This window comes from Mesoplodon densirostris, chromosome 17 (genome assembly GCF_025265405.1).
Source record: "Mesoplodon densirostris isolate mMesDen1 chromosome 17, mMesDen1 primary haplotype, whole genome shotgun sequence".
Classification (NCBI taxonomy): domain Eukaryota; kingdom Metazoa; phylum Chordata; class Mammalia; order Artiodactyla; family Ziphiidae; genus Mesoplodon; species Mesoplodon densirostris.
In genome coordinates this window covers 63,204,318-63,223,317 of record NC_082677.1, presented here as the reverse complement: position 1 = coordinate 63,223,317, position 19,000 = coordinate 63,204,318, and the positions used below count along the sequence as shown (strand labels likewise).

Here is a 19,000-nt window from a genome sequence, read left to right as displayed (position 1 = left end):
TCAAAAAACTTTACTTTTTTAGAATAGGTTTTAAAATTTTATAAATGAAATTTAAGTCGCTTTACCATTCCTGTCATTACACAGCTCCTCCCCCGGGGTGGAGCTCCAGCACCATCTTTGACTATTCTCTTGACACGTTCTGTGCTTCAGTAATAATTTGTGCCAATGTGGCCTTCCTGTTTTTAAGCACAAACGATAACTCTTCCTTACTTTTTTCATTAAATATTACATCTATGTGCATAGTTATCTCATTCTGTTTAATGGCTACATCGTATTTATGCTTTCTCCATTCCCTGCTCCTCATTTTCCCTTCTAATTAATTGTTACAGTTTTATGTTTATTTCTCCACAAGAGGAGCTCTCTAGTTCACTTACTATTTGTATTCTTTTTTATAATTTATCACCTTCTATTATCTTTCTTTCTTTGGTTTATTTTATTGTTGCTTACTTCCTGAATGCATTTGTTTTTATTTTTTCTTATTTATTAATATAAATATTTCAAGGCTGTGAACTTTTCTCTGAATACTGTTTTAGATATATCCTATAGGTTCTGGTGTGTAGTGCTTTCATCATAGTTCGGTTTTTTGTATAGATTCTGTGATTTTGGTTTTCATTTCCTCTTTGGTCCACAAATTATTTGAGAAGGATATCTTTAAAACTTCCTGAGGGTTGGAGTTTTTTTATGTTTATTTGTTTCTGTTTTCCTCATCAGTCTCAGTACCTTATGATCAAAAAATGTTGTCTGTCCTGTTTCCTCCAAGAAACAATATTTCTTAATACTTCTTGTGTGTTCTGGTAAATAGGCAATTTTTGTGAGTGTTCTGTGGGTATTTAAAAAGATGGGCTATTGTCTGTTTAAGTTATAGAGCTTCATTTTTAATTAGATCTATTTAATTACATTATTTAGTTCTTCTCTATCCTTATTTATTTTGGTCCGTTTAATGTAACTTGGACTAGGTGAATTAGTCTCATGCTACCAAGTTTCACTTTGTACTTCTTGCTTTCTTTGGTTGTTATAATTTTGATGATATGGTTTTTTTCAGTGCACAAATATATTCTTGACTTTTGTTATCAGTATGAATTATATTTTCTACTATTTTAAAGTGCCTTTCATTGATTCATTTAATGGTCTTGGCCCTAAATCCAATATGGTTCATAATTAAATTGAGTCCCCCTTTTCACCTTGTTTTCATTTGCCTGGTATGTCTTTGACTGTCTGTTTTTGTTTTTGTTTTGGCCATGCTGTGGGGCATGTGGGATCTTAGTTCCCTGACCAAGGATTAAATCCACTCCCCCCTCAGTGGAAGCACAGAGTCTTAACCTCCTCTGGACCACTAGGGAAGTCCCACTCTTTGATAGTCTTTTTTTTAAAAAATATTTATTTATTTATTGGCTACATTGGGTGTTAGCTGTGGCATGCGGGATCTTGTACTGTGACACGTGGGCTCTTTGCTTCATTGTGGTGTGTGTGCAGGCTTCTCTCTAGTTGTGACGTGTGGGCTCCAGAGTGCATGGGCTCTGTAGTTGTGGCACGCAGGCTTAGTTGTGTGACCAGAGATCGAACTGGTGTCCCCTGCATTGCAAGATGGATTCTCTACCCCTGGACCACCAGGGGGTTCCTCTGATTATCTTTTAATAGCAGATTACAGATACGTCTCTTGCAATGGCATGTAGTTAGGTTTAGCTCTGAGATTTAATCTTAGCATGTGAGGCACCCCCCCCAAATATATGAGTTTAGGCCATTTACATTTATTGAGATTATAGTTACATTTTATCTTAGTTCAGTCGTGTTATACTGTCAGTTTTTAGTGCTCTTTTTTTAAAATTTTTTTTTAGCCTGTAATTTGTGTTTCTTTGCTCATTGTTTTATGTATGTTCCTTTCATTTCCTCTAAGAATACTTTCTTATTTTTGGCTCCCCATTATGAACAATGATGTCCTATCTTCCCTCTCCCCCTTGTCCCATCAGATTTTAATTGTTTTTCTTCTACTGTTTATCTTCATATCTTTAAAAATCCTTAAACCTCTATTATTTTACTTACTTGTATTAAATGATACTTTTTCCATCTCTTAGTTGGCTAAAATTTGTCCTCTGATGTTGTGTTTTTACACCTTAGGGGTTTGATTCACTAGTAGGGCTGAGAAATCCATTTAATCAGTCATGACCAGCATGCTTTAAGAAATGAAAAAGAAAAGAATGGAATAGAAGAAAAGGAGCAATGTATCTTTCATAGTAATAGTAAATATTTCATGAAACTCCTTTCAGGATAGATAAATATAGATACAGATTGTGAATCTGTACTGAGACTCAAAGTCAAGTTAAGTGTATTTACTATTGTGTGTGGCAGTACAAATGAAAGGTTGAAAACAAATCTCTATACCATCATAAAGGAGGGTCATTGGAGTTAAGAATCCCCAACTTACTGTCTATAGCGTTGACCCTTGGACAACAGGGATTTGAATTGCAGGAGTCCACTTATATGTTTTTTTTCCAGTAAATATGTACTATAATACTACATGATCTGTGGTTGGTTGAATGCATGATGTGAAACTGTGAATATGAAGGGTCCATAACCCCTACATTGCTCAAGGGTCACCTGTATGAAATATTTTTCTGCTACATCACCAGTTTATATTTCTGGTTATAATATTCTTGGATCACATGTCCTTTCACTTACTGTGTTGTAATCTTTGCTATAAGGTCTTCCAGCATTGTTTATTCACGTGTAGGAGTCTAAGGCCACATGGACATAACTTGATCTTTCCTGGATACTCAGAGGATTCTTTTTCTGTTTTGAAAGTCATTTGTTTTTCCTAGAACATCACAGACCCTTGGTCACTAGCTTCTAGTCTTTTATTTTAGGGAGTTTATTTGAATTATACCTTTGAATTTGTTTTAGTTGATTGGATTCTCTTTACAAATATCTATAATGTATATATTGTCCTTTGTTTCATAAAGCTATTATCTCCTTAATCTTTTTAAAATTTTTATTAATTTATAATTATTAGACTTGCTTTCTCAGTTCTATCCTCCATGTCTCATATTGTTTGTTCGGTTGACTAATCTTTGTGCAGCCTTCAGAACTGTCATTTCTTTGATGTTTTCATTTTTATCTTCCTTTTCACTTTGGCATCTGTCAATTCATGTTTCATCTTTTGTTGCTGTGCCATGTTTTCCTGTACTCTCAGATCTCTGTCTCCACGGGTTGATTATTGTACTACATTTTCTTTAGATATGTAATATTATTTTTTTCATAATTTTCATCTGTTCAGTGATTATTTCTTTCATCCATCATGTGCTTATCCTGTTACTTTTCCTAATTTTTTGTTTGTGTTTTACAAATTCTGTATTACTTTTTTATTTATTATTATTCCTACTACTCACTTTTTAATTTCGTTTTTTTAAGACCATATATTTGCTAGATAGTTGTGGCTAGCACATCATTTCAGACTAAAGGGAATTCCCTCTGCTTAACATAGAAGCATTCCCCATGATCCAGAGAAAGACAGTGAGTGAGTGAGAGAGAGAGAGAGAGAGAGAGAGAGAGAGAGAGAGAGTGTGTGTGTGTGTGTGTGTGTGTGTGTGTGTGTGTGTAAGAGAGAGAGAAATTGATAATACATATTCATTTAGCCTGTACTCCTCCCTAGCCTGCAGAGATGGGCAGTTACAATGCTGCTTGCATTTCAGAATGTCTCTTGTCCTAGGACCTTACCAGTATACATGCTTTAGGCAAAGATGGTGATTCTATATGATTCCTCATGGACACCTTAGAATTTGCTAGTTAGTTGGAGAACTGTGCTCTCCCATGATTGCTGAGATCTGCTCTCTTTAGTTACTTTCTCTCTGTCTTGCTGGATCCAGTTGCATAAGGCAGTCCATCTAGATATTTTGTCAGTTGTGATTTCAAATGCTTCCGGATTTCATCAAATATTGGGCTTACTTTTTGTTTTGTTTTGTTTTTTGTTTTTGTTGGATCCAGTTGGATCCGTTGGATCCAGTTGCATAAGGCAGTCCATCTAGATATTTTGTCAGTTGTGATTTCAAATGATATCTGATTTCATCAAATATTGGGCTTAATTTTTTTGCGGTACGTGGGCCTCTCACTGTTGTGGCCTCTCCCGTTGTGGAGCACAGGCTCCGGACGTTCAGGCTCAGCCATAGCTCACGGGCCTAGCCGCTCCGCAGCAGGTGGGATCTTCCCGGACCGGGGCACGAACCCGTGTCCCCTGCATTGGCAGGCGGATTCTCAACCACTGTGCCACCAGGGAAGCCCTGGGTTTACTTTTTAATCTCCCACTATCCTTGCTGTTGAGAGTGATTTCTGAGAGGATAAGGGGAGAAAAAAATCCAATATTCCGTTAAGTTAAAAGGAGAAATCGTCTCTAACTCTCCAGCACTCTTTAACTTTGATAATATACCTGTGTCAGTATGTCCCCAAAGTTAGACCTGCTTTAAAGATGAGGAGTTTGAGGGTTACTGGGATTGAACTAGGGCCGTGCGGTTCAGGGAGCATGAATGGACAGATTCTTGAACCCTAATTCTACGTATATTGAACCATCGATCGCCGGCCTTCATCCGTGCAGGGGAGCGTTTATTGCTCTGTTGCTTTTACTAAGATCTAATTCCATCATGGTGGCTTTGTTTACAAGTTGGAGTTTAAATACTAAACTTAGTTTCAACCTACATTGGAGGAACTATAATGAACTAAACCCAAAGGACAGGAAAAGGCTCAAACCCAGCACTCACTGGTCTTATGTTCTGCTTGGCCAGAATTTGAACCTTTTTGGCATTGTCTCTTTTAATCCTCATTAAAACCATTCTGAGCTGGTAGTATTATCCCTCAGATGGAGAAACTGAGGCAGAAGGGCCTAAGGAACTTCTCAAAGTCACAGGTTAGAAAGTGTTAGTAATCGTTTAACTCTTTTCTGCCTCCCGGGTTACTATATTTACTGAGTAAAATGTGTAGTAATTGCGACCCTGCTCTTCTGTAGAGGTAAAAATCAAAAGATTCACAAAAGGGCCTCCTAGATGTTTTGTTTTCATCATTTAAGCTGGGTGATGCTGCTGCTTTCTGTGGACTTAAGGGGCCACGTCTCTGAGCAGCATCATAATCACACCCAACACTTAGCTCAGCGTGTTTTCAACCTGCAGTTTGTAGCCATCAATTAGTTCCTATGAGGTAAGTCATTGTCTCGTTTCACAAATGAGGCAGCTGGTGCAGGGAGAGCTTAAGTGATTTTTCCAAGGTCAGCAGTGGTCCCAGGAGAGAGAGGTGAGTTTGGGCCTCTCCAGGCTCAACCCATCCACAAGGACTCTGCTAACAAGCGTTCAGTCATCTCAACTCCCTTCATAACCCGCCCTGTGAAAAAAATGCCTTCTCTCACTTGTGCTGTCAGCCAGAGTGTGGTCTACACCATGGCAACAGATGAGGAAAAGAAAGGTCAAATCAAGGATTTTATACACAGGAAGCTCATTTTCATTATTCAGTTCCAAGTATTTCAGACCATGAAATGAAGACCATTTTGGTTAAAAATTGCTAATAATAAAAAAATTTTAATAAAAAATTACATTGAGAAAGGGGTATGGAGAAAGGAACCAGGTCGATGGGGGAGGGGCGGCTGTCAAGCAGTAGGAAATGAAATGAATTCCCTTCTGTTCTTCTGGCTATTTTTACTTTCACTAACAGAGTATATAAATACATAACCTCACAAGTATGGCTATTTAAAAAAAAATTGAGATGGGGGATGAAATGCGATTAGCCCCCCCCAAAAGATTTATTTTTAAATCCTTGCATTATCATTATAATGGAAATAACCTCGAATTTTATCCAGTGGGATCCAAGCATTCTTGGAGAAATTCTTATTTTTCTCCTTTTAAGGGACATTTTAATATACAGCATTTCATATGTAGTTCTGTTTTGGGGGTAGTAAGTATGCAAGCAATAAGAGAAAAAGAAAGTATACATAATATGAAGGTAGGTGTCTCAGAGCTTTTCCATTTCATATGTGACGTCCACTATCTCTCATGATAACTTTGTGGACAGCACCCACAAATGTACTTGGAGTCAGGTTTTGTAAAATAGATCTGAGCTCATATGACTAAGCACCCCAGCACATGACACGAGCAAGCCTCAGATAGATGGTACATTTTCTGTTTTAAAGACTCAAACAAAACTTTTCACATTCTTCTTTGGAGGAAAAAGAAATTACTTTTGAAGTCCTTTTTCACCCAAACACATTTAGAGATAAGAGCTCACAAGTCTTGACATTATTTCATTTTGTTCTGTGCATCTGTCAAGGAACTGAGATACGATACAGCTACTAAAAACTGATGATTGTGGAACAGAGAATCTTGACAGCATTTCATTTCCATTGTGTTCTGATTATACATTTATCAGAAAACCTGTATCTTTTCCAGTTCAGCTAGAAATTGGTAGAATTCAAGAACTCAAAGGCTTGGCAAAGACCTGTCCTATTATTTGGTATCATCTTCCATTTTAGAGAAGTTGCTTGGTTGAGTCATTGTTAAAGCTTCTGATTCTCTTTTCATTCTTATATCCCGCTATCCACAGATCACATTTCTATAGGCCCTATAACTGCTTTGCCGCACAAATTAAATGCCAGGATATTTCATACATATACGCCAGCGTTTCAGTGCTTGTCATCAGAGTTTATAAAATATAGGGATTGCAACCTGATATTAACATCCAAATCTATTGTGCTCATTTTCTGTGTGAAAATGAGAAACCCTCATGCAGACGCTAGATTTCCCAGCCTCTTTGTCACCCTGTTTTTAATTTATCGCCAGGCTTTGAGTCAGTAAAATGATTTCACTTATCAATTTAATGTAGTGATAAAGCATTATCTGTGAATCAGAATGATCAGAACTCAAGTGGATCTACAGGTTGTTTGGCATTAGGCCCAGCCCCACTGAGGGTTTTAATGGGGCTACTTCCTCCACAGAATAAATACGTCCCTGGTTTTTTCAATTGTTCCTCCACTAGTGATGGGATTGCTTCACATGAAAAGTGGACATAGAAATGCGCTGCTTGGGGCTTCCCCGGCGGCACAGTGGTTAAGAATCTGCCTGGCAATCCAGGGGACAGGGGTTTGAGCCCTGGTCCGGGAAGATCCCACATGCCACAGAGCAACTAAGTCTGTGTGCCACAACTACTGAGCCCAAGGCCACAACTACTGAAGCCCACACACCTAGAGCCCATGCTCCGCAACAAGAGAAGCCACCGCAGTGAGAATCCCGCGCACCACAACAAAGAGTAGCCCCCGCACACCGCAGCTAGAGAAAGTCCGCGAGCAGCAACAAAGACCCAATGCAGCCAAAAATAAATAAATAAATAAATTTTTTAAAAAAGAAAAGAAATGCGTTGCTTTAGGGAGGAGGACTTTAAAACTTTTAAACATGTTTTTATACCTGTATTCTTTTTTTTCAGGTGTACTTCAAAAGGAATTATCCAGAAATTACTCACAATGGGCATGTGGTTATGAACGCTTCCAATGGACAGCCCTCAGCCTTAACAGTGTTTGAGACGGCACTGTGATTCTACCAGGAGGTCAAGTCTATTCCAAAGACATTTTTCCAATAGTCTTTGCACTGTGTGAACTACATTTTACTTTTTTTTTTTACACCAGCAACAAATATTTACATACAAATTGTTAGTCTATTTGAATTTTTTTCCTCCACTTCACCCAATGATTTCAAGCTCTACCAAAATGATTTATTGTTGTTATTTATACGTTATAGTATTTTTTGTCTTATCTAAATCAGAGGTACAGGCCACCAATAAAAGCTGTTTACCAGGTTTTGTGCCTTAAAGAGACTCCAGAGCCAAAGCACATTTTCTACCGTATAAGACAAAGTTGTCATAGATGTTTTTTACTGCCCCCAAATTACATATTACTTTCCAATTATATCAGGGCTTCTATTTACTTGAAGACTGTGGAAGTTATCATTTTGCCTTACCGCTTTCTTTAACATAAGTAGGATCCACTATTCCCTGCCCAAAACCTCTGGCTAAACTAGTACAGAAAAAACTAATAGGAAAAACAAAAAATACACTTTAGTTTAAGTGGCATTATAGTAGGAGAGCCCCCCCCCCAAAAGATAAATGGTTAAAATACAGAAGGTCAGTATTTAATTATATTTTCTAAAAGAAATGGAAGAGAAAATGCTTTCAGAAAACAGGAGCCCTTCTAGGGGATTTGATAATGATGGACACGTGTTATTCTTGATCGTCTTCTAGATTTCGTGGCTCCTACATGATATCTGTTGCAGTTTTAGACTCAGCTTGGTGATATTTTCAAAAAGGCTGTGCTGCTAACTGTAATTGACCCTCAATTGACCGTCAGTTGACGGTTGACCCTCTGCTGACATGAGGATTTTGCTTTGCCCGTCATTGAAATCCTTTCTAAATCACATGCATGGGCTCTCCTGACTTGGTGAGAAAAACAGAAAGACGTTGCATACATTGACTGTATTTATACAGTATGTTCTCAGGAGGCATCAAGAAGGTTCACTTTCCTGAGCCCGCCTAGGTTAGTTTGCTTCTGACCACTAGCTGTACTTGGTTTAGCTCTTTCTGATTAGGAGATCAACAAACCACAATACTTCCTAGGGCCTGCTGTACTTTGTGTGAACTATGGGTCCTGAGCTTTTCTTGATGGTGGTGGCTATGATGTGGTGTGTTCAAGTTACTAAAGTTTTTACTGTCCTGGTTTTACGTGTACTCTCAGAATAAGGCATAACCGCCCTCAAATGGAATATATGTTTATATATTTACACACACACACACACACACACACACACGTATATGCCTTCTGATAGCCGGTTTTTGGATTCTTTAACAGAGAGAAACAGATGTCTCATAGAATTAAGCCTTAAAAACCACATACTCAGCAACCTACCAAAATACACTGAGTGCAGTTTGTATTTAGAAATAATATGGTTAATGTTTAGTCCAGTAAATTGTGTAGTAGTCTTGGTTCTTATTTCAGGAGCCTGACATGACAACAAGGATAATATTGAGGTTTGTTAAAACAGTGGAAATATCTGAAATATATATGTGTTTATTTGGTCTTTAAAGGCTGTTAAATATGTTTCTATTTTATTTCTTTTTTAATGTCATTGTAGAGTTTTTTAATGAAACACAATTCAATTGAAATAAATGGTTTCATCTCCAGAGATCTGTATTTTTGTTTTTAGCGGTATAACTGACTCATGTCCTTGCTGTTGAAAGCCAGTGAGTTTTCCTGAGATAATAAAATATCTATTATCAACTGGTTTCTTGGCTAAGTAGGTAAACCCGATACTCTATGCAGAGAGGAGGGTGTCAGACAGATTTAAACAGTTGCTACTGAAGTAATCCCAGTCGTACCCCTTCCATAAAGGGAAAGTATTAGCTTATGTCCCAAGCTTGAACCAAGTAGTCAATTGTTGAAGTTTGCGGGCGGGGGGGGGGGGGGCGGTTTGCCCTAAACTAACAAGAAACATCTGTTGCTGCTACATTTAAAACGCCTGTAGGACATGTGTTGTCACAGTGTGGTCACTAGGCCAGCAGTATCAGCATCACCTGGGAACTTGTTAGAAATGCACTTTCTTGTGTCTCACCCCATATCTACTGAATCAGAAACACTGGTGGTAGGGACCAGTTGTCTGTCTTAACAAGGCCTAAGGATGATTCTGGTGCATTCTGAAGTCTGAGAACCAGTACCATAGAAAATAAAGAGCTCCTAACTCCTAAAACTCATTAAGAAAAACACAGAAAGCCCAGTTAGAGAAATGGACAAGAGACTCAAATAGGCACTTCACAAAAGAGAATATCCAAATGGCCAATAACTGGAAAAGTGCTCAGTCTCATTAGTTACCAAGGAAATGCAAATTAAAACCACAACGAGATACTGCTAAACACTGAGAAGAACAGCTAAAGTTAAAATGGTTGAGACCAGGAGCTGAGTGCTGACGGAGTAGTGGGAACTCTTGTGCACTACTCTGTGTGTGAAAAAGTGTATATTGAAAAAAAGCCTTTGGAAAACAGTTGGACAGCATTTACTCAAAATGCACACCCTGTGATCTGTTAATCCTGCTCCAAACATATACATGTGCTCAAGGATGTTCCTAGAAACCTAATTCCTAGTGGCCGCAAACTGGACCTAATCCAAATGCACATCAACTGCAGAAGGAAAGTGGACTGTGATCTAATAGAATATCCCCCAGCAATGAAAGCAGTTGAACATCAACAACACGGGTGCATCACAAACTTAAGCCTGACCCCAAAGAATATTTATGATTCCCTTTACACTAAGTTTGAACATAGTTAACGTTCAAATCATAGAGTTCAGAGTCAGTACTTCACTTTGGGGAGTTAGAAGGTGTTGGTAATTGGGAGAAATAAAAGGGTAGCTTCTGAGGTGCTTACGATATTCTCTTGTTGGGGGGTTTGGGGAAGGTTAGATGGGCATTCCTTGGGCTCTTCATTTATTTTGAGCACTTCTCTGTTGCATGTCATACTTCACAATTGAGTTAACTAAAAAGAAACTTCACAGCCTCAGTTTTGTTTTAGAATCTCGTTCAAACGCAGTGGGCCAGTCATCTAAAGGAGAATAATCTGCATCCGGGGAGTTATTTCTGCTGAGTTCTTAAAATATGAGGCTGTGCAAGGTTTTCTGGCCCGTCACAAATGGCCTCATATGAAGCTCTTGGTACAAGAGAGCTCAAGGTCTCAAGCTCAAGATTACTCTACCCAGCAAGGATCTCATTCAGATTTAATGGAGAAATCAAAAGCTTTACAGACAAGCAAAAGCTAAGAGAATTCAGCACCACCAAACCAGCTCTACACAAATGCTAAAGGAACTTCTCTAAGTGGGAAACACAAGAGAAGAAAAGGCCCTACAAAAACAAACCCAAAACAACTAAGAAAATGGTCACAGGAACATACATATTGATAATTACCTTAAATATGTATGGATTAAATGCTCCAACCAAAAGACACAGGCTCACTGAATGGATACAGAAGCAAGACCTATATATACGCTGTCTACAAGAGACCCACTTCAGACCTAGGGACACATACAAACTGAAAGTAAGGGGATGGAAAAAGATATTCCATGCAAATGGAAATCAAAAGAAATCTCGAGTAGCAATTCTCATAACAGAGAAAATAGACTTTAAAATAAAGAATGTTACAATAGACAAGGAAGAACACTACATAATGATCAAGGGATCAATCCAAGACGATATAGCAATTATAAATACATACGCACGCCACATAGCACCTCAATACATAAGACAGATGCTAACTGCTATAAAAGAGGAAATCGACAGTAACACAATAATAGTGGGGGGATTTTAGCACCTCACTTACACCAATGGACGGGTCATACAGACAGAAAATTAGTACGGAAACACAAGCTTTAAATGACACAATAGACCAGATAGATTTAATTGATATTTATAGGACACTCCATCCAAAAACAGCAGATTACACTTTCATCTTAAGTGTACATGGAACATTCTCCAGGATAGATCACATCTTGGGTCACAAATCAAGCCTCAGTAAATTTAAGAAAATTGAAATCTTATCAAGCATCCCCTAAAGTGTGAGGCTCGGGGCAGAGGCCTCTTGCCCTGGTCTGAGGGCAGTCTGGTCCCTTCTTTGCCCACATCCTGATGCATCAATGGGCTCTGTTCCCACACTGCGGGCCCTGGTCCTCCCCTACCAGCTCTTCCACCACAGCCCTTTGATCTCCCACGCACTCTCCCCAAGTCAAGTTTCTCTTGGCTCCTTTCCCGTAGCGTTCCCCACTCCTTGCCCTGCTTTTCTCTTACGCCAGGAAACAAATGTAAAAATAGCATTTCAAAAATATTGAAAATTAATGCTGACGAAATCATGTTTTGTTTTCTTGGGATGTAAGAGGCCGTAACAGCAATCAGAGATGCAGCCTCTCCAGTGCCTAGCTGTTTTGTGAACAGAATCCTATCTGCTCACCCATTACCTGAAATCAGGATTTCCAAACATAAATGCTTGCTGGATTAGAGCAGACTGGATTTTCCTCCTGTACGTTTATTTTGACGAGGCTAAGAAAGCTGCTATCCGGCCATCTGATGGAATCAAATAGGCTGCTAAAAATAACTCCTACAAATTTGTGTTTCAAACGGGAAACACCTCTCCAGCTCCTTGCCTATTACTGTTGATGAAGCTTAATCCTTCGACTTGTGTTCAAGTATTTGCACTGGTTTTGAGTTCTTTTCTTCCTTCCAAGGCTGTTTTTCACTATTTGCCTGAGTTATTTGAACAGGTGGCTTGCACCACCTATGCTAATGTGAGGCTTTTGTCTGCTTTGAATCTGCACAGGGAGGCATTTATGGGAGAAATGTTTCTTTCCTGGTAAACTATTCACACCTGTTCTGATAATTACCTGTGTGGCACTAAAATACCATTCCGGAGAGATCTTCCCCTAAGTGGACACACGTTCAGCAAGGCAGAGGCCCTGTGGACGGCGAGGAGGCACGAATCCACCTTCTCCTCTTTTCTGGCCCACGTGACAAGCAGCCCAGGGACCGAGTCCTGTGTCTCGGGGCTGGGTGCCCCCGGGCTCTGTCTGGAAGCGAGTGGACGCTAGGGATCTCTGCGGAGCAGGTTTGTGGGATCCTCGCTGTATTTGGTCAGCGGCCGGCTGCAGGTGGGCGCGCAGGCAGCAGACCACAGCCGCCAGCCTGAGCCCGGTTCCCGATTCCTTCGTCCTGGGCGCTTCCGGCGGGAGCTTGGCTCGCGGGCCGGGAGCTGCGCTTGTGCGCTTGGCGGGCGATCACAGGTTGGCGCCCGGGACGCTCCGCGCGCTCCCTGGCCGCACATCACAGGCGCCCGCCCTCCGCCTGGCGGCCTGGAACGCGTTCACAGGCCGGGCCTCCGACTCCGGCGGGCGAAGAGGGGCGCGCACGGGCCGCCGAGGACGGCGATCTCGGGCGCGTTCCCACGGGGACGTCCAGGGCTGAGCCAGGGCTTCTCCCGGCTTCCCGCGGCGTGTCCTCCTCCCGGGAGAAGGTGGCGTGGGGAAGGGAGGCGACTCCTTCCGGCTCTCGGGCGAAAGGGAGGCCGGTGCTTAGTGGCTCAGGAGGGGCTGTGTAGACGCCGCAGTCAAGGCCACGCGGTAGTCCCTGAGGATGGACTCCTAACCCGGGGCGCGCCGAGGATGGGCTTTTCTAGAACGTTTTTTTTTCTGGGGTGGGGGGGGAGTCTACACTCTATTAATTCGCTGGTCACAAGAAAAGAAAGAATGAAAAGCACATGGAATAGGCAAGATCGGCTTGGATACAGTTTAAAGGTGCCTGTGATGATGCCCAGTGGTTCCCACCCTGCGGCCACTCCTCCCCTGCGCGCTGTACGTGGGCTCCTGACCTGCCTTCCCTCCTGTTACCCGCAGGCACTCAGGGCAGCTGTGTGTGCGCGTGTGTGAGTGTGTCTGTGTGCACACATGCACACACACACAATTACATGTAATCTTCTGAGACTCTGGGTCTGGCAAGGAAGTGGGAGTGCCTAGCACTCTTCACCTCTATAGATGGCCCTGTACCTACCATGGTTGTCCAGTCCCTTATCATCTCTGCTGGAGGCGGAGGAAACTGGCAGCTGGTGTGTGAATATAGGGGTTCCCATCCAGTGGACAACCCATCAGAGGACTCTCATCCCCTGGCCACAGTGATTGTGTTGGAGACAAGCAGTGGCCTGAGGCCTAAGCCACTCAGCAGATGATGAGGTGAGTGGAAGGGAGGGCTTATGGGAAACCAGAGAGAATAAAAGCAAAACCGCACTAGTATGAAATGCACTGTGTGTAAGAAACAATAAGACCCTCTGAACCCAGAAACACAGAGCGTACCTTACGGAAGGTGGTAGATGATGAGGTTGGAAGACAGGTTTAAGAGTGTATTATTAAGAGTCCTAGCTGGCACAGCATGTGCATTTATCTTCTGGGGGGTGGGGGGAAACAAAAGTAATTTTTAAACCTAAAATTTACATGATTAGATTTGGTTTTTAGGAAGGTAATTTTGGTGTCACTATGGAGAAGGGATCGAAACAGAGAGAGATGAGGGCCAGAAACTGATTAAGAGGTGGATGTAGTGAGCTGGGGAAGAAATTCTATAGGGCTGGGGAGTTACGAGGCATTCTAGAAACTGACAGGACTTCCATGTCACTTGGACAAGTGTGGTCTTGGGATAGAATTCATTTTACTTATCTTCTTCACAGTGGCTTATACTGTATTCCAGGGAGGGGAAACAGAAGGAGGGAAGGAGGTTTCCAAACTTTTCTTAAACCGCAGAATAATGGAAAGTTATACCATTCGAAAGAATATTATCAGGAGCCCCAAAATGTCTCAGATTAAATGCATGACATTATCAAAATTTGATTGATATGCTAGTTTAAAAGTGGGTTTATCGAGGTATACTTTATGTAAAAGAAAATTCACCAATTTTAAGTGTGCAGTTTGATGACTTTTGAAATGCGTGTAGTCATGTAACCAACACTGTAATCCATACGTGTAACATTTCCATCACCCCCCCCCCAATTCCCTTCTGTCCCTCTGAAGTCAATCCCCTTCCTCCACCTCTAGCCCTTGGCCACCGCTGATAAGCTTTCTATCCCTATAGTGTTGCCTTTTCGGGTATATCATACAAATGGCATCATACAGTTTGTAGTTTTCTTGAATTTGGCTTCTTTCACTTAGCAAAGTGCTTTTGAAATGCATCTATGTTGTTGCATTTCTCAGTAGCTAGTTCTTATGGTCGTGTGCTATTGCACTATATGATGTATCATAAATTGTTTTTACGTTCACCCATTGATGGACATTTGGGTTTTGGGGTTGTGTAGTGGGCTGAAGATACATATGTATCCTGATCCCCAAAACCTGTGAAAATTACCTACTGTGGCAAAACATGTGACTAAGTTAAGGGTCTCCAGAGAGGGAATTCAGCCTGGATTATCTGGGTAGGTCCTAAGTGCCATCACATGTATCCTTGTAAGAGAGGCTGAGAGAGTTTAGAGATACACAGCGGGAGGAGAGGTCACGCGAAGATGGAGCAGAGAGAGATGCAGCCAGGAGCCAAGGAAGCCAATAGCCACCAGGAGCTGAAGAGGAGGGTTCTCCGCTAGAGCCTCCAGAGGGAGTGTGGCCCTGCCTGCACCCTGATTTCAGACTTCTGGCCTCCAGAACTGTGAGAGAATAAATTTCTTTTGTGTTAAGAAATGAATGAGAATCCCATCTTCCCCCCATCCTCACCAACACTTGGTATTGTCAGCCTTGTTAATCTTAGCCATTCTAGTGCGTGTGTAGTGGTATTTCATTTGTTGTTTTTTTTTTTTTTCCTGGTACGCGGGCCTCTCACTGTTGTGGCCTCTCCCGTTGCGGAGCACAGGCTCCGGATGCGCAGGCTCAGCGGCCATGGCTCATGGGTCCAGCCGCTCCACGGTAGGTGGGATCTTCCCGGACTGGGGCACGAACACGTGTCCCCTGCATCAGCAGGCGGACTCTCAACCACTGCACCACCAGGGAAGCCCTGAATTCTCTTTTTATCATAGATAATTTAGATGCTTTTAACATACACTATAACTTATACAAATATAACTTTATTTTATTAAGAACAAACTATAAACTATCTAAAGAATAAATCATCTTTCAGTTTATGCTTTGCATTATAAAACCCAACATACTGAACAGATTTCTAACGAACTCTATTTTACATCTTTCCCTTTGTCAGGTATTAACATTTAGAACAATGGGGCTGAGTCAGACTCCATATCAGGTGCACCGTCAAGTCTATTCATTTATTCTGTTTTCGTTGGAGCACAGAGGGTGTCGTGACAAAGGGGAGAAGAACACAAATTGTGTGTTTTGCAATATGTGGGCATCTTTGCAGTGGGCTGCTCCAAAAATCATTAGTTATTTCATCTTGGATAGCTTGCCTTCCAGTTTTTCACGATCTGAAGGCTGAAATTATTCATCTTCATTCCAAATTGTTCAACTTTTTGTTTGTTCAGAGCCACAAGATCGACTTTTTGTTTAAAGCAGCCATCTTTCAGATCCATCCATGAGAGAAGTCAAGTAGAATAAATGTTTTAATATACAATGAACATTGATACTCTCATGAATATGTGCTGAGATTATAGGAATCATAACAGGCTGTTGATTGTTGAGTAGACAGCATGCTGTTTACCTGTCCATGAGCATCGTACATGGACGCATCTGGTGCCCTTACCTCCTGGTCTCCCCAGGTGTGTTGCACCATTATAAAAGGGAAGTTGTCCTATTTTAATAATAACCTCTTTCTAAATATATTTAATATTGTCCTTACATATATTTTAAAAATATATGTAAGAACATATATCCTTGCATAGATTTTTCTTTAGTTGAAGAATTGCCTATTAAGATCATGGATCAGTCTGAGAAACTCTGTACCAAGCAGATTCACATTCATTATTTCACTGAATTTTACTTAAATTCTAGATCAGCGGAATTCACACTGGGGAAGGGGCTTGTCACAATGCAGATTCCTGTTGCAAACCCCCAGGAGTTCTCATTTGGTTGGTCTCGGTAGGACCTCCTCATCTTTCCCAAGTAATTCTGAAGAGTTTGTCAGGCTTTGGGGAACAATGCACAAGGGCCTCAGTTGTCTCAAACTAGGTTTGTTAAGTTTTCTTATAGGACTTTCTTCTGATACAGGGATGGGAATTAGAAAAAAAAAATTATAGTCCAGTAACAAGCAGGGGGAAAAAGGCATAATTCAAGGACCATGTAACAATAAGAAATCTAACTTAAAAACAAAAAAACAGTGTATTGTACACATCAGCACCACATATGAAGTACAAACCCTCAGGTCCTGTGGGAACCCTGCCAGCCTAGAGTCAAAAGATCTGATTCCATGCCCTCACCTCACACAAATGGCCTGTGTGGCCTTATGTAAATTACATGACCTCCTCAGATCCAAACGGAAAGGAACAGCTCCCTGCCCTCCTCCCACCCTCCCTCCAATAGATTGGGTCCTCAGGGGCTGTGTGAGTTGGCTGATACTGTGGGTCCTTTCCTGGGGATTTCTGGGATTCCTAATAGGAGGAACAAAGACAGCAAGGAGCTGACTTCAGACTTCACTCATACATCTTTAGGAACATTAAAATCCCTACTGTTCACAGTAGAGGTTTGAAAAACCTGTGGACTCGTTAAATTTAAGGACATTTCAATTTTACAATTCTGTTTTACCCTTAGTATAAAACTCAATGCAGTTAACATTTTGGCTGGAGGAGAGACTAACAGAAAAGGAAAATAAATATAGAAATAGAGATAAATACAGAGCAAAACGAGATGAGAACAAAATGAGTTTGTTTCATGATTCTCTCTACTCCCCCCATACGTTTCTCTGTCTGTCTCTCTCTCTCTCCCTCTTTTTCTATTTCTATTTCTGTCTCTTTCTCTCTTTCTGTGGTAGGCAGATTCTACCAAATTCTGGCCCCTGGTATACACACATCCTTTCCTAGTTATTCAATAAAATACGAATCTAGGTATTGCTGTGAAAGGATTTTGCAGATATAATTAATGTGCCAAGATTGGGAGATGAAATGATGGGCCTGATGTCTGCCTCTAGAAGTCAGAAAGCAGGAAGTCAGAGAAATTTGAAGCCTGAGAGAGACTGGACATGAGGGAGACAGTGGAGCCATGAGACATGGGATGCAGGCCGCCTCCGGGAGCTGAGAGCAGCGTCCAGCTGACAGCCAGCAAGGATAGACAGGGTGCTCCATCCTGCAACTGGGGGAACTGGATTCTGCCAACAATCTGAGTGAGCTTGGAAGCAGAATCTTCTCTAAGCCTCCAGCCCAGAACTCAGCGGAGCCAACACCATTATCATTGGTATTACACCAGACTTCTAACCTACAGAACTGTGAGCTAATAAATGAGTGTTGTTTTAAGCCACTTAAGTCAGTGGTGATTTGTTATGCAGCATAGAAAACTAACACACACACACTCTTTCTCTTTCTGTACCTCTTAGCCTGGACATCTATGTTTTTGTCAAAAAATCCTCACCTTTGGGGTCAAAAGGTACAAACTTCCAGTTATAAAATAAATAAGTCCTGGGGATGTAATATCCAGCATGACAACTGTAGTTAGCGACACTGTATATTTGAAAGTTGCTAAGACAGTAGATCTTAAAAGTTCTCATCACAAGAAAAAACTTATAATTATGTATGGTAATGAATGTTAACTAGGCTTGTTGTGATCATTTCACAGTATATACAAACATCGGATCATTATGTGTTGTACGCATGAAACTAATAGAATTTTGTATGTCAAGTATAACTCAAGAAAAAAACAATCCTTACTTGGAAGATCTCTAAATTTGTTGCCTTTTAGAGAATTTGTTGAAAAAGTTTAAAATCCATCTTGTCTTCTTGCAACTTCAGTCATAATTGAGGTTCTCATATTTGCTTTGCTATTAGATGACATTAGGCCAAATGTTAGATACAAATATATAATGTAAGTTTCTCTCTCCTTTCTCCAGTTAGTATGATAGTCTCTAAGTCCATTCATGTTTCTGCAAATGGCTTTATCACATTTTGTTCTTTATTTGAGCTCCATTAATGAGCTAAGAGTGTGTTGTTTATAGAGATTGAAAAATCCCCTAAGGCAAAGGCCACATTTTACGAATATTCACTGCTCCCTGGAAGCAATGTGTTTCCCCAAAATAAGTGCTCAATAGATGTTGGCTAACACTTTTTGACAGTCAAATAAAGTGGAAAAATATGCATAGTTTGTGAGCAATTATGAGTGTAACTATGCTAATTTGCCCAGTTGATCAGTGACTCTGAGCATTATGAGGTCTGATACCCTGACTGTCATTTAAACCCTCCCCAGACATTGATTTCGTCGTAAATTTGGCCCAAATCACTGATCTTTGAAATGGCAGTTTCCCTTGCTTTTGGGCTTCTTCATAACTAAAGTCAAATATGT

The 19,000-nt window shown here is 40.8% G+C and overlaps 1 protein-coding gene across 5 annotated transcripts in view; it reads left to right on the top strand.

Moving 5' to 3' along the window:
• ABCC4 (ATP binding cassette subfamily C member 4) overlaps window positions 1-9,129 on the top strand; it is a 216,277-nt gene extending 207,148 nt beyond the window's left edge. For 3 of the 5 annotated variants that reach the window (XM_060079791.1, XM_060079793.1, XM_060079790.1), the window contains one exon: window positions 7,447-9,129. In XM_060079791.1, the coding sequence (XP_059935774.1) occupies window positions 7,447-7,554 (108 nt within the window). In that variant the 3' untranslated portion in view covers window positions 7,555-9,129. The remainder of the gene's footprint in view (window positions 1-7,446) is intronic. The other 2 variants (XM_060079794.1, XM_060079792.1) reach the window with 1 other exon arrangement.
• The last annotated feature ends 9,871 nt before the right edge of the window (window positions 9,130-19,000 follow it).